General features: G+C 49.1%; 1 protein-coding gene across 1 annotated transcript in view; it reads right to left on the bottom strand.

Annotated features, from left to right (window-relative positions):
- Positions 1–16617, bottom strand: part of WWC2 (WW and C2 domain containing 2) — a 130008-nt gene that overhangs the window by 37632 nt on the left and 75759 nt on the right. Inside the window, exons 3-8 of the mRNA XM_059685737.1 lie at positions 15669–15872; positions 14839–14915; positions 8874–8953; positions 3835–3964; positions 985–1131; positions 319–392 (exon numbers count right to left, since the gene is read on the bottom strand). Coding sequence (XP_059541720.1) covers positions 319–392; positions 985–1131; positions 3835–3964; positions 8874–8953; positions 14839–14915; positions 15669–15872 — 712 coding nt within the window. The remainder of the gene's footprint in view (positions 1–318; positions 393–984; positions 1132–3834; positions 3965–8873; positions 8954–14838; positions 14916–15668; positions 15873–16617) is intronic.

Here is a 16617-nt window from a genome sequence, read left to right on the forward strand (position 1 = left end):
ATGCTGGACGCTGTCTACCGGGGCCCGCGCGCCACTCCCGTCCTGAACCTGAGCCACTTCTAACCGTGAGGACGGTGCACGCTCAGACCGCCCCTTTCAGAGGAGCGGGAGCATTTCGTCCCCACGCTTCTCAAGAATCCTCCATGCTCTTCGGCTTCGCGGGGAGGGGAAAGGAGAAACAGAGCAGAGAGGGGCTCTGAGCCCTGACTTCTAACACACCAGGGAGGCCGAGCGAGAGCGTGTGGGAGCGCCCAGCAGATGGCACTGCAGGAGCGGAGGAGAGCTGGGAGCCGCTGGCTGCACCCTGCCCAGGCTCACCTTCTTTTGGCTTCTTCATACTGTAGACTCAGCCTGACCTTTTCAGCTAAATTGGATCTGCTTCTCACTCCGATCTAGTGAAAAACAAAAGGGAGAAAGTCCATGAATCTGCTCAGGAAGGAAGTTAACTGCTTCTGTTTCTGGGAAGTACGAGTCCTTGGAAAGCTAAGGAGCCAGTGCTGACCTTGAAACACCGGTGCTGACCTTGAGACACTGGTGGGAGAGGCTGGGGAAGGCACTCCTCTATAGGCTCCCTTGGGGCAAAACGTCGCCTTTTTAATGCAAACTTGTCTGTCTTTCAAAGACTTTCACAGCATCTTCTCCACACATTAAACTTAAGGTTAAAAAGATCAGGTAAATGTTTCTGGTGCCCAGGAGTTTATGAAGGTGCTCAGGTCAATAAAATTTATGGACTGGAGCTAATTTCCTCATTTAGCACAGGAGCCAAATTTTCCATCATTTAGCTTCCAGCTGCATACAATGTGAAGTAAATAACTTCAGAAATTAATTTCTCAAACAGGCAGGCCCTCTGTTGACCTCTAACTGTTTTACTGTCACAGCACATAATTCAAAGGCGCCTAAGGGAACACGCAAGTCACCGGGGACTCACTGCAGACCTGCTGATGGCACCCGAACGGGACAGCACACCCTGCGGGCGTGGCTCACCTCTCCGGAAATGCTGGTCTGGGACCCGGCGTCCAGGGTCTGTCTGGAGAGGGAGAGGTGAGAGTTCGCGGGACTGGCCCTCAGGTCCGGCTCCGACCTGCCGATGCCCTGGCCCAGGTGAAACCGCTCCTGCAGCTTCGCCAGACTCTGTTCGGGAAACACACAGGCCCCATCAGCTTAACGCTAAGGGCGCACGCCCACCGGGCAGAAGTAAATGCAGAGAACGAATCTTCATGGAAGAAACCATGACTTTATTTTAGCGGGGACCTAGCACTTTACATTATTGAAAAAATAAGAGCAGAATATAATTTTGCACATACACAGGTGACTCTGGAAGGATGTGAGAGCATATGAAATGAGTTATCTTAACTTTCCCAAGACGGTCTGGGCGTTCTTCACCCTGCGAATAATGGGGTCTTTATATTTAATTCAGATATTTCTTATTTTTGGAATTTCGTTCTAAAGAAGCCTCTATTTTAATAAGAACCACTCACTTCACGCAGTCGAAATTAGGGAAACAGGGAATCCTATAATGCAGTCTCATTTGAGGAAATGTACTTAGCCGGCGTCTCGCAGGGCGCCATTCTACACCTGGACCGGACCCGAGGGATTATGTGGCTCCTGTAATGTCAGAGATTGGGAAACCGAGGCCCAGAGGTCGCGACACGCAGACGATCTGAGCCCGTCTGTGCCGGGTGCGCGGCGCTGGGAAGGCAACGCCCTTGGCTGGGAGAGTGAAAGTCAAGTGCACGTGCCCTGCAGCACCGGGGGTAACAGACTGGGCAGCCTTCGCGGGAGGTGCAAGCGGAAGGCTGAGAAAGGAAAAACTGTAGCTAAACTGCCACCAAGGCAAAACAAACTCACAAAACACTAGTAAAAATGGCGAGAAACTTACCAACTTTATGAAGAACCAAGACTTGACCCTGATATTTAGAAATTAGAACCATCAGGTATCTGATACATATTTTTTTACCTAACTTTCTCAATTTTCTTTCAAAGGGATATTTATACAAAATGTGTGCACGAGAGGGACAAACCTTAAATGGTCGCATCAAATGATATGTCACAGAAAAGAACCCAGGAATTGCTTAGTGACGCTGGCAAGTCTTTCCAACTTTTCCATCTGTGCAGCGAAAAACTAGCATTTTCCAAACCTGCCTGTGACGACAATGCACTTGGTCAATCTAGGTCCTGACTAGTTTTTTAAGAAACAGAAGGGCCCAGGAAAGGAAGTCTGAGTGCATTACTGGCACTAAGAGCAGGCACGTTTCTGTGAAGTCTGTTCTGTGTGTATCCACAGGAAAGGTATCTGTGTGTGAGTGGGTTTTGACATTAAATATATTTTTTACTGTGTGTTGTGGCCAAAGCGGTTTGAAAGTCAAAGATACTAATGCCACTTCAGCTCTCCTGTTGATTTCTGTATTTACTGATTATTTTATAGGCTGGAGAAATTAAAACGGAATCTTTTCTTTCCATTTAATCTGGCTTGTGTATAAACCCAAAGTTTATAGGAAGAATCAAAATGACCTAACATTGCTGACAACTATACCTTTGTTCAAGTTCCATTAACTTTTTTCAAGTGGCTTTTTTATGTACATTTCAGAAATTATCGATTTAATCAGCAGGACCACTGTGAAACCAAAGCTAAATACATCCAAATAAAGTCCTGTATGTGTTATGATGATGGTAAGACCCCTGGGTGTGAATTGGAGTCCTGTCACTTACCAGCTGTGTGACTGTGAGTGAGTTACTTAACTGTTCTGTGCCGTGATTTCCTTGTCTGGTAATTGGGATAATAAAAGGGCCCATCTTTAGGTTGTTGTGATAATTAAATGAATTATTTCTATGCAAGGGCACAGTGATTGCCTGGCACAGAGCCAATACTTTAAGTATTTGTTATTATTACTGTTGTCTTCCCTATTTGATCTCTCAAATTATTTCAACATTGCCAAAATGCAAAATTATATGGGTTCAAGAATATTTACCTATTTCCAGCTAGCATTTTGAAAACTGGCATGAAGTAGCTGAATATCATATTTAAGTTTAGAGGTTCTATTAGGAAAGCAAACATCACCACTGGCTCTAACATTTTCCCAAAGACACAGACGAAAGCCTCACTGGGCTGGGGGAAGACGCCAAATATCTGGACTACAGAGAACCCTCAGCGCTGGGATCGTCGTGGACGGAAGGAGGGGGAGGAGGCACAGATCCCCCGCTGTCTGCTAAGCGGAGACACTCGGAATGCAGACTGCTGATCACTGCATGGGGTGGTTTTTTTGGTTTCCACATACAGGGCTGGGTCACTGGGAGCTGCGACCTGTATGTTGAGGTTCCAGGAGTAGCGAGGGGCTCTCCTGGCGCCTGCAGACCCCCTAGGTGACCACCCAGCCACCCCCCTGCAGGGCCAGCATTGCCCACGCCACTCAGACGCCCACCTGGGGGGAGGAGCTTTTCTAAGATCCTCACATAGATCCCGCCCCGCAAGGCAGGTCTTCCACCTCCTGATGGCAGGTGCCATGCCCGTCACGTGTCCCGGGCTGAGGACCAGGGGCTTAGGTAACCCTGCTGGTCAGGGTCCCACCTGAAGTTTTCGTGAGCCGCAGGGCACACACGGATGCTAATCTCCTCGCGCGGTTCCAGGACCCACCACCCACTGACCCACAGGTCAGGGGCCTCAGGGCAGCGTTTCCCTCCCAGGCAGCGCGGGAGCCGGAACCATCTGCTCCGGCCCGGTTCGCACGGAGGGAAGGGTGATGGAGGCCCCCCAACTCGGATGGAGAAGTCTGCCTCCAGGGGAGTCTCTGGGCCCGGAAGGCAGTGGTTGGACTTGGCCAAGTGCCCGTAACACACCTGCATCAGGTTCTGCTTCTCCTTCTCTCCGGAGCTGATGGCCTTTCTGATGGATTTCAGTTCCGTGAGGATGGCTTTGGCCTCGCTAAGCTCATAGCCACTCTGGCCTCCAGACATTTTTTTATCAATTCTGTAAAAAGGAAAAAAAAAAAAGAGAAGGAAAAAAAGTTAAAGATTGACCGAGTACAAGTTCAGCAGGCAGGAGGGACTGGTCTGGGCTGGGTTAGCTGGCTGACTGCTTCAGCCCTTGACTCTCACAGGTCAGATCTTCCTTCAGAGAGGAGCGCTCCTCTGTCTCTTCCAGCCATTTCCAGCCGGGATTCCTCTCACCGTCTGCCTCCCGCCACCCCCAGGCCCTTTCTCATCACTTTCATGCCCCTTTGCTTCCAGTCAGTTGGGTGACTCCACTGCCAGCAGAACTCAAACCTCATCACAGGCCACCCTGACTGGCTCTGAGAAAGGGCCAGGGCACTGGGAAACGACCTAGCAGAGGAACAAGCACAGGGACTCCGGGGTTCAGCACTGCGGCCGAGTTTACCGCAGAAGGTCTGCAACCCCAGCCCGGGCTGGACCGCAGCCGGCAGCCGGCAGGCCTTCCTACACGGCACTGCGGCCAAGTTTACTGCAGCAGGTCTGCAACCCCAGCCCGGGCTGGATCATAGCCGGCAGCCGGCAGGCCTTCCTACACGGCACTGCGGCCGAGTTTACTGCAGCAGGTCTGCAACCCCAGCCCGGGCTGGACCGTAGCCGGCAGCCGGCAGGCCTTCCTACACGGCACTGCGGCTGAGTTTACTGCAGAAGGTCTGCAACCCCAGCCCGGGCCGCAGCCGGCAGCCGGCAGGCCTTCCTACATGGCGGTGCTTGTTGCTCACACCGGCGTGCGCCCTGTGACATCTGGATCGTGTGGTTAGTCTCTCCTTCCTTTTAAACATATGGGTGTATTTACGTTTGTCAGGGTTATGAGTCCGGTAAATTGCTTGCCTTGCTGAATGAGTTCAAGTCCAGGAATAAGGCAGGAGGGCAGGCAGGCAAGCTCCCTTGTCAACCCCCACTGAATAGAGTCTTCAGTGGCTGATGTACTACCCAAATGACTTCTGCTCCCAAATGTCCTTGCAGTTCACCTGGCCGCCCATGTCAGAGGACGTCATGGACCCTAACTGTCTGTGTTTGAAGGGCTCAACCAGATGACCCAGTCCTCCTAAGCGATGGTCAGCATCTTCACTCTCCCACTCCCGGCTCTCCCACCACGGGCCCAGGGTCCATGCCGGACACAGCCCTGCCTCTGTCCGCAGCTCACAGCCCTCCTTCTCCGCAGTCTTTCCCACAGAGAAGAGCCACCCAGCACACCACAGAACACTGGCTCTCCGCTCACTGGGCTCTTAACATTTAATAATCCATAGTTATTTCAATGTGACAGGTACCATCTGAGAAAACAAGACCAATGCCATCGGATTCACTCTTCCACAGTTTCCTCAAACAAGTAAACTTTGTGCAGACAACATACTTCCCCAAGTGCGAGTTTAGTAAATGTTTTCTGCTGCTAAACAAGAAAAGTCTCAAGGAATCTAAGGAAATAAAGTCAGTTTCACCCTAAGGCCATTTGAAGATGAAGTGCAGCGAACGAAACCACTGGATGAGGCACGCACAGTGTTGGGGTGGGAGGGGCCCTGAGAACCCTGTCACCTCCTCCGAGGCCAGAGGCGATGCAGACTTAGCCGCGAAGGGGCCTGGACTCCAGCTGCTCAGGGACTCCTCACAGTGACAGCCTCGGCCTCGGGCTCCTAGGACCCTGACACTGAGAGTGTCTGATAAAAACACTGGGAGCACTTAGGATGTTGGTTAGTTCCATTTATTTGGGGAGGGTTTTATCAGTGAAGTCGATGGGTCCCTGAAGTATTAAACTTAGTGGAGGCAAAATTCTTATTTTGAATTTTTAAAAATTCTGCTTGATTTTATGAAATGGCTAGTAACAGGTGTCTCCAACTGTGTCAAAGTAAATTTCTAAAGCCCAAGTAATTTCTTCCTATTTGGGTAAAACCTTCAGAATTCAACAGTAAAACAAATCTCTAATTCAGAAATCAACCTTGACATTTGAAAATAAAAAAGCAACCTGGCCAGTGTGGCTCAGCAGTTGAGCATCGACCCAGGAACCGAGAAGTTCAATTCCTGGTCAGGGCACAGGCCCGGGTTGCCGGCTCCATCCCCAGTGCAGGAGGCAGCCAATCAATGATTCTCTCTCATCACTGATGTTTCTCTCTATCTCCCCCGCTTCCTCTATCTCTAAAAGAAAAAAAATCAATAAAAATAAAATAACAAAGCAGGTAAGCTGTTTTCAGGAATAAACTTTACCTTTTAAAAATAAAAGCAGAATGACCTCCAGACGGCAAATTTACATTTCAGGGAGCTTTACAAATGGGTGAATATTTCCTGGCTACAGGCAGCTCAAGCGAATGCTGAATCTGAAAGGCACGGGCAGCCCAGCCCCGTCCCCCCGGGCCCGTGGGTCAGTCTCCCCGACTCCTGCCCCTGGAGCCTCTCACTGTGCCCCTCCCCCCCCAGAGCAGAATGTGGGGGGCAGTTACCTCCACGTCTCTTCCCTTCCTCCTCCACTTTCCACCTTTCATCTTTTTTCTCGTTTGACCCTAACTGACAATATAATAAAATATTAGCATTATTTGCTGATTTTTAAAACAAAATACTGTTTTTTGTTCTTAATTTGAGAAAAACCATTTTATATTTTTCCCTATATATTTTTTTAAACCTTTAGGTTTGTGTGTCCCTGTAATTAATGTTTATCTGTGTCTTAGTCTTCTCTGGAGAGAAGAAATGGCCATCCGCACGCCTTCCCGGGAGTAAGTGCCCCGGAGCCAGCCTTCCGCAGGGCCTGTGCTGCCTGGGGCCTCACTATCTCCCCTCCGATGGCGTGAACACGGACCCCATCTACACTCCCGCTGCACTATCGCTTGGGCCAAGGTCAAACCTGGGGCCACGGAGTGAACGACATGGATAACTTAGAGGATAAAACCCCATTCACTCATCCGGCATAAACTACTGAACCCAGTAAATGAAAGCCCGGGTTTAAGTTACATGGTAACTCCAGATTCAACAAAAATGTCCCGTTCTATTGTGAATAAGTGAAAAGTTGCAAAAGCCTGCAATGGGAGATTTAAATCTTTTCCTGAAACATACTTTCTGTCCTAACCCAGTACAAGTCCCTTCATAGCACCAGGAACGTGGCTTCTTGAAGAGAATGGTCTCTGGGCTCCATCAGTACCATCCAACGTCCTGGTAGCAGGGGCTGCGGCTGGAATGGGAACAGCTGTACTTTGTCGCCGGGGGAGACGGACAAGGGAGGCTGCTGATGTTAGATACCGTGTCCTCGTCCTCCGGCTGGCGGGACCAGCATCGCTGCAGGAGAATGCCTGTGCTTTTACAACAAACGGCTATTGTTTTCCTGTGGAATGTTATTGACAGATTCTTAAACATGCCTCAGATTCCTATAAAAACGGAGACAATACGGCTTTGTTTCATCAATATAACGAAGACAGCGAGTTTGGCTAACCTTCACCCCGGTGGTGACGCGGGTTACACTTTCACGTGCCTGAGAAATGTTTACCGTGTGGCTCAACATCGGGGGGTGCTCTCCCGCATCTGTCTCCCCACTCCTGCCACAAAGCCCCCTTTATGCGGCCACGCAACTACTAAATGGCACATATGTGTCCCCTGGATCTGCCCACATTTCGGGGGCTCTCAAGCAACGGATCTCTTAGAACAGCTACATTTAACCCACCTGGGGCTCCTAAAATACACCTGGGGTCAGACCAGACACAGGACATTTTAGCCCCCGCACCCCATGACTCTAACATGTGCTCATATCTGAGGGTGGGGCGTCTGAAAGAACATCATGGCTGGGATTCCAGGAGGTGAGTGGGCAGAAAAGAAGATGAGCCACCAAACCAGTGTCTGAAAGTCAAGTCACATGACTGGTGGTCCAGAGTGACCGGGCATCCGAGATACAACTCATCGTCCAACACATGGACCATCAGAGTGTGCCTGCCCGGCCACGACACGGGAGCTTTAGAAGGCGGGCGCCTTGCTAGCTGGGCTGCCCCTGAGGGAGACATGGGGAGGACGGGGACCCTGGTGATGGAGGAAAGCCCTGCAACACTGCCCACAGCCGGTGCCCGAGGAAGTCCAGGCAGCTGCACACCTTCAGGGGGCGAGGCCCTCCAGCCTCTGTGTGGTCATGGGCTGTGAGCCATGCTTCCTCCTGGCATGGGAGGCCCCGTGGGTGGGGGGTCCGGAGGCCCCGTGGGTGGGGGCCGGGAGGCCCCGTGGGTGGGGGCCGGGAGGCCCTGTGGGTGGGGACCGGGAGGCCCTGTGGGTAGAGGCTGGGAGAGCTGGGAGGTCTTGGGGGCCTGTCAGGGTCTAGCTAGGCCGGCCTTGGCAGCAGGGGGAACAGTGGCTTCCGGGCTGGGAATGGGCATGGATTTCCAGTTCCCGCACCCTGAGTCTCGTCTCATCCTTCAACCTGCGAAGGGCCTGGGAAGGGAGAGGGCACTGGGAAGTGGGGAACTCCTCACCTCCTGTGCTGACAGTCCCCTGCTCCCTGAGCTCAGCCCTGGGGAGACTCCAGACCACGCCCGGGTGACGGGGGGGCAGAGGCCCTCCAGCCCGGCCTGATCCCCGGGGGTGCGCACAGTGCAGCCTGGAGGAGAATGTGGGGGGCACGGCCCTGCTCCTCTCTCAGCTCCCCACCTCAGCCCTGGAGCAGCCCGCAGGTACCAGGAGATGAGCGAGTTTTTCACTGGATCCCTTGGGTCTCCAGTGAGCAATAAAAACTTTAGCCCTTTTCAAAGGACATAGATTTCCCCAAGTGCCTAGGCTGTTGGTTGATTTTGTTTCTGGGTGCAGAGCTCTGAGCTCTGGCCTGTGTGCTTCCCTGAGAAATGTCGTGTGGGGTCTGCACTTGCGTTTCCTCTGCACGAGTTTGGGGGCTGGGAGTTACCCCGAGGCCAGCGTCAGGGCGTTATACTTACTGCTGCAGGGTCTCAAAGCCTTGTTCCTTATAGAGCAGCTCCTGCTTCATCTGCGACAGTTCCCTCTTCAGCTTTTTAACCTTTTGTGAGAAATCAATGTAAATACGCATGTTTGTAAATAATTAGCAACACTGTTTTAAAAGATAACCCATTAGTAAACTATTAAACACATGCACACAGCCTTAGTTGAACATTCACTCTGCTAGTTTCTCCTGGACATAAATTCTGTGCCCGGCGGACTAATTATGTATAAATCATCAGTGACGGACGTCCTGCTGGTATTAACCCTCAGCATCTTATTTAGTAGCTTTCCTATGAGCGCGACATCACCATTGTCTCCAGTCGGTGATAAACAGCCAGGAAGGGAGAGCCGGGGCTTTAAACCAAAGCATCACTAACTCTAGTCGCTTGGATGCCTCCTGCCCAGGCTCCAGGACCTCTGGCCACGCCTCTGCCTCTCAGACACGCCAGCAGTGGCGCCTCAGGGCTCCCGCACATGCTGTTCCCTCTGCTGGAGCGCTGTCCCCTCAGATCGCCAGTCGCTGACCCCTTGCCACTCAGGTCTCAGCCACACTTCACCCCTCCTAGCCACCCCCTCATGCACTACACTGTTTCGTTCAGCTCACAGCATTTTTCAAAAGCCACACTTTTCTGTGCCCTGGTTTCCTGCCTCCCCGTGGGAAAGGACGCCGCACCATGCAGCTGTAGTCCAAGCTTCCAGAGCACGACCAGGCTTACAAATATTCGATGTCAAACTGATAAGAAGTATTCTTTTTCCTACTGCCAAATACATTCCTTGGTCATAACAACCCTGAGATCTGGGGGGTCAGAAAAGCAGCAGCAGCCTGGAGTGGCCAGGCAGGTGGTCCCCACCGGCCGGCAAACTTGTCTCTAGGCTAAGGCACAGCTGAGTCTCGGGCGCATCCCGTTACACATTATTTCCATGTGCTTTTGGGCTTTTATTTCCTGTTCATTCTACCGATTCCACAAATATTTATTGACTCTCCACTAGGTGCCAGGTCCTGGGTCTGCTGTGTCAGCAGAACAGACACAATCTTGATCTTCAATGGTCTTTAAAACAAACAAACAAAGCTTTATAATTGTCCAAACTTTCATGGCTGCTACAGTGTCATTTTTTTCAATTTTACCAACAACTTTCCCCCCTCCTTTGCCCTCTTCCACCCCCCGCCCCCGCCATCACCACACTGATGTCCATGTCCATGACTTCTCTCTCCCCTTTTGTTCTCACCCCCCTCACTTCTCTAGAACCATGGGGCAGCCAGACACCGAGCAAGATCACCCAGTGAGATGAATCTCACCAGCTACCACAGGGACACAGAGGGAACGTTCAGGACACTTCAGGACACAGGGGGCTTGGGCCCTGATGTGGTCTGAGGTCCCAGACCAAGCCTGTGAGGAGGTGATGGTTAGGCTGAGAGGCTCGGTGGGCCTGCACGTGGTGGGAAGGGTTCTCGGAAGGTAGAGCTTGGGGACAAACCCGCGTCCCGGGGAGGGGAGCTCAGCAAACCTCTGGGGTCCCAGAGGCGGCGTGTGACATGAGACGGGACGGGAAAAGGAGGCCTGGTTCACAGGGCTTGCAGCCACGTGAAGGATTTCTACTCTCATCCTAAGAACAGTAAGAATCAAGGAGGAATCTTAGAGGATGATCTGCTGAAGATTTTAGGTCACTGTGAGGACTGGTGAGCGGACCAGAGGGCCGCAGGGGCCAGGCACCAGCACTGGGGGCTGGCGCACGGGCAGTGCCGTAGAGGCAGAGCCCAGAGGAAGAACGTCGTGGAGGCAGACCAACAGGACGTGGTGATGGACCAGGTGTGGCGGGTGGGGGAGAAGATGTGGCAAAGGTCACGTCCAAGGTCTTGACTTGCCAGGTGGGTGCACGAAGGTGCTTTCCTGAAGACGGGGACCAGATCCGGGGGAAAGATCAGGGATTTTCTTTAAGATACTTTCCGGAGACCCACGAGACTTCAAAGGCAATTGGAACAAGTGGACTTGATGCTCATAAGCAGTGTCTGGACTAGAGATATGAAACTGAGGACTTCACTGCTACTACGCAGAGCAGAGAGCAGTTTAGAATCCGGCAGAATTTTTAAAAAACTACAATTATAACAGTTTTAGTTATAATGACATCACTGTGCTTGTAAGATCCAAGACAAACTGGGATTGTAGCAAAATGACCTAAACAAATCTATGGCCCTTATTTTAGTTTAGGAACGTCATTACTCCTAGATCCCACCCCAACGGAAGACATGAAGAGCCCACAGCCCTGGAACCTGTGTTGTCTCCCCTGACATACTAGACCTTCTGCAGCCCCAGCCAACCATCTAATTGCCCAGACCTTGCCTCAGGAATCAAACCCCACAGCCCAGAACACTGAGGTGGAGGTAAGACAGCCTGACTTTTCACACCCCCTGCTTTCTATGCTGACTACACTGAAGCAACTGGCACTTCAAACTGATTTTCAAGCTGTTTCTGAAAGCCAGGAAGTTGTGTGATTAAGTGTGATACCGTCTCTGACAACCCTAGTGTAACAAGTTTTACTTAAGAAGGAGAAAGATGATGGCAATGAAGGAAAGAGTACATTCCAGAAACGTGGGATCCTGGAAGGCTCCCGAGAGAGGCAGGTTTCCTAAGTCTGCCCGACAGCGAACCCTGCAACAGTAACGCCGGGGTGAGCAGACGGCCTTTTGCTGATGACCTCCTCCCGCTGCACCCTTTCTCTACGGTTTTGCCAGGGCCCCTCAGCAGGCCAGCACAGGCCCCTGCCACCTGCTCCTCAAAGAGCCTTCTCTTTCCTTGCGTCCACATCACCTTGAACGGAAACGAGACGTCAGCTTGACAGTCACAGGATTGATAATGAAGACGTTTCTGCCCTGACTAAGGAATAGAGGCAAACAGAATCCCAGGTACTCTCAGAGCCACCTGTGATGACTAATGAATGAATTCAGTCACCAACAACAGAAAGGAAAAAACCCCCACAAAGCCAATGAGAAACATTATGTGAAACATTTATGAGATATGCTACTTGAGGTACAAATAATAGATAAAAACATGGAAAGTCAATTCCAGATTTCCACAATTCAAATAAACCAGTACGTTCTCATAGGACTCAGCAAGGCCTAGAGGGCGGCTCCACGTGCACCTGAGAATAACACATATTTTGTTATTTTGAGGTGGCATGTTCTACACATGTTCATTTCATTAGGTTGGTTGATGATATTGTTCACAATTTCAACAACTGTATATTCTATGGATTACGGAGAGAGGAGTGTTGACAGATCCAACTATAATTGTAAATTTGTAGTTCTCCTTTCAGTTCTATTGGTCTTTTTCAGATATTTAAAGCTCTGTTATTCTATGTATAACACTTTAGGGTTATGTGTATATATCATTATGTCCTTTGATGAACTGACTTATTAGTAGAAAATAATACCTTGTTCTAAAGTTTACTTTGATACTGTCAAGTGCAACTTTCCTTGCATTTGTATTTTCATAGTATATCTTTTTTATTCATTTAATTTTCAACCTATCTGGGTATTTATATTTAAAGTAGATCTGTTATAGCCATCATAGAGTTGGTTCTTATCTTAACCATTCTGATAATTTCTTATCTTTTAACTGAAGCATTTAGACCATTTATATTTAGTGCAATTATTGACATAGTTGGTTTTAAATCTTACTATCTTTCTTTTCTAATTGTCACGTATGTTCTTTTATACTTTCTACTTCTATTCCTGCCTCCTTTTGTATTGACTACATTTTTAAAAATTCCATTTTATCTCCACTATTGGTAATACCTCTGTATTTTCTTAGTAGTTATCCTATGACAGGGATCATTAAATGATAGCTTGTGGGTCAAATCCACCCTAGGGCCTAATTTTTTTATGGCTAATGAGTTAAGAATGGTTTTCATGTGTTTACTACTTTTCTCAGAAAAGTGAAAAGAAAAACCTATGACAGAAACTATACGTGGCCTGCTAAACCAGTTTTCTGTTGCTACGGAACAAAATATCACAAAATTAGCAGCTTAAAATAACACTCATTCAATAGATCACAAGAAAGGTCTCGCTCGTTCTCTGTTCAAGGTACCCAAAAACTGAAACTGAGGTGTCGGCCAGGCTGAGCACTCACGTGGGGGTCAGGGGGAAAATCCGCTCTCAGCTACATTCTGGCTGTGCGGAATTCAGTTCCTGTGCATCCAGGTGGGACTGAGATTCGGTTTCCTTCCTGGCAAGTAGAGCAGGTCCCTCTCAGGGCCTTTTCCTGTGGGTGTATCCACCTTCAATACAGAAACCATGCCCTGGATGCTCCTTGCACTTTGAACATCTAGCTTCCTCCTCTCCAACCAGCTACAGAAACGCTGGCTCTTTGTTTTGTTTTGTTTTTGTTAATCCTCACCGGAGGATATTCCTTCCATGGATTTCAGATAGCACAAGCCCTGACTGAGTTAAAATTGTACGTCCCGGGCCTGTCTTCCTACAAGAGGCAAAACTTTGCTCTGAAGGATGACAAGATCACCCCAAACCTTAAATCATCTTTATGTGTTTTCATACATAAGGCTCTTACTACAAAGTAAGCAGCTATCAGAGGTCAAATATTGACCCCAAATCAAAACCATTCTTCAGACCATATTGAAGAATCCAATCTATTGAAGCCTAGGTATTATCCTAATCAAGACATGAAACTGAAAAAGTAAGTGTGATTATTTTGTTAAAAAAAAAATATACCAATGTTCAGAATTTGGGCAAGTATCCAAACAATTAAATAGAAATTTTAGAACTAAAAAATATGCAGTGGAATGAAGCTGAAATCAATAATGAAAGATTATTCCCAACTACTTAAAAATTAAGCAGAGTCTAATCACAAAGAAGTTACAAAAGTTAGTAAATATTTTGAACTGATTGACAAAAACACAAAATTCAAAAACTAGGAGTTGCAGACAAGAGCCACGTGCAGAAAGTCATTTAGAGCTTTAAAAGCAAATGTTAGAAAGTAAGAAAGCCCCAAATCATTTGTAAGTATTTGCTAAAGTGAAAGCTATAAATATTTTTGACACAGCAATTTCATTCCTAGTTGCATAATTAAGAAAAATGTGTACATATGTGCCCCAAAGGACATGTGTAGGAGACATGTATGTTAAGGCACAGTTTTTAATGACCAGAAACTGGAATAAGCAGTAATGCACATCAATAGAAGAGAGAGAATTTATGGTGTGTACCCCAAGATGGTACTTCAAACTTACAGCAATGAAAGCTTATGTGAATGAATCTCAGTGTTGCTGAGCAAAAGAAGCCATCAGATAATATATATGGTGGCACTCCAGTCCACAACGTTCAAAGCAGCCAGAAACCTGACCTACAGTGTTGATGGGTCAGATCCGTCAGAGAAGGAGGACGGCCATGAGGGGTCATGGCAGCAACCTATCTCAGGACATAGGTAATTAATGGTTACGTGGATTTATGGACGTGGTGAACAGTGATTATGACTCTAATAGTCAAAGATGAACAAGCTCTGGCCTTAACAGCAGTTTGGTCAAAAAGATTCGGGGTAAAAGGTGGGGACACACCCATGAGAAGTGCTGACTAGTCAGTTCTAGAAAGCGGCGACTGGTGACGGAAGATGGGCATCTTTAAATTCGGGACATCTGATGAAAGGGCAGCAAGGCTCAGCTCCGGAAGTCACGTCAGCACGATAAGGGAAGGGAAGTTCCCGAGACTCCAGTTTTGATTTGATGTACTAACTGCCAATCATAAAACTGCCCGACAATGGAACGCACTGGGTCTCAGGAGCAAGAACATACAACCACAGAACAGTTCTAACAAAGGCGGAAGGAAACACCAGACGTCGGGGGGACGTGGAGGAGGCTCCTGCACTCGATGGACAAGGCAGGCCAACATGAATGCGTCTACGCAGATGCTCCATGTAGAACCACAATAAAACATCTTACCCTCAGTCGCGTGGTGGAGATCTCCGCTTTCAAAATGTCAGGATCGTACTTAGTACTCGAGGAGGACCCTGAGAACACTTTCCAAAGAGAGAAGAGAAAAGCAAGGCTGCATCACCGGTTCTCAGCTCAGAATTTACAAACTACAAACAGGAGTCACACGTTGCCACGGTGGTTACTTACTTTATCATTTCATTATTGTCATGCATCAGACACCTAAATATAAAAAGTAATCTTCAAACCTTCATAATTTAAAAATAAAGCCTCAAGAAAGACACAGGTCATAAAGACCCTGGTACTTCGGTTTCTTCTGGGTTTTCCCCAGTGAATAAAATCTTAGAGGTCCCGGTGGCACATGACAGTTTACCAGGCTCGTATTACCCCGAAAGCCACCATTTCAGGGGACTTCCGAGCCCACGGTGCTGCGGCTTTCAGCACGGCCAGCCCAGGTGCCCCGTTCTGGAGATGAGGGCGAGCTAAGTCAACGCGGTGGCCAAGGGACACGTCATTCCAGCTAAGGGCTCCAGTTCCTCCCACTACAGAGAGTGTAAGAGTGGCGACAGGGCTGTTGGCTTGCCTTCATCTGAAAGGGCAAAACTAACTCGGAAATAAATAAAAGGCCAGCAGGCAGAGGGGGAGCAGAAGCAGACAGGATACGTGATCCCCAGAGGAGACTTCATCTGGAATGTGGCCACTGACAAGTCTGCGGTGTGCCCGCCCCACTCCCGGCTGAGAGGGAACAGGACCCCAGAGGAAGCCCCACAGAGCCCCAGTGGCCCCCCATCAGCTACCGTTTGGCCCCCGGTTCCCGGGAGCAGCCACACCGCACTTACAGCTTGTGTGGGAGCTTGACTTCTCCTTATAGGCGTCGTTCAATCGCACGTACTCATCGAGGGCCAGGGCCAGCCTCTGCTCCTTCACGTGGTACAGCTCCTTCTGCGTCCGCAGGGCGTCCTGAGCCACCGAGAGGTAGTCCTTGAGCATCTTCTCCTGCTCCCCCCTCCATTGCTTCCTGGGGTCTTCAATCTGTGTGGTTTCTGAAAGCACATTGGGTGGGTCATTTTTTAGCACCTAATTATGCTTTATTATTATTATTATTATTATTATTATTATTATTATTATTATTTAAGCTCTTTAAAAAATGGCTAGCTTTAATTCTTACAGCCTCTAAGTAATTCATTAGTATATGCGAAGGGACTGCTACAGGAATTGGGACACAGTTTTTGTTTAATTTTGCCCAGTCCCTCCCCACCGGCCTCGCCTTTCAGGTCCCTGTCCGCAGTTTATTGTCCCTGTGAACCCATCAGACACAATTGTCACAGTAAAACGCCCACAGCAGAGATGGGGTCCTTCCTCTGAGTTCCCCGGCTCCCAGTCCCTAGGAAGAAAAAGCCATCTGTGCCAGCATTCACGGCCCTGCACGGCCCGAACCCGCCCGCCTTCCCAGGCACACGCTTCCACGCACACACACGATTCCAGGCACACACGCGCCTCCACACACACACGCTTCCATGTGCAACACACACTGCCTCCAATCAGCGCTGCTCAGGGTCCGCTCTACAGACCAGCGCCCGCCCGGCCCTGAACGGCCATGTGTCCACGGCGATGAGTACAGGCACCAAGAAGGAACGGTTAAACATTTTATACAGTTACTGTATGTCTGTTGACTCTCACAATACTGGGGCTTACAGTGTGTATTTCCTTCCCCGGCCCAGTTTTCAAATAATTAATTTTCATTGTATTTTACAAAAATAGTCATTCCACAGTGGATTAGAAATGTAA

The sequence above is a fragment of the Myotis daubentonii genome, chromosome 2 (genome assembly GCF_963259705.1).
Source record: "Myotis daubentonii chromosome 2, mMyoDau2.1, whole genome shotgun sequence".
NCBI lineage: Eukaryota > Metazoa > Chordata > Mammalia > Chiroptera > Vespertilionidae > Myotis > Myotis daubentonii.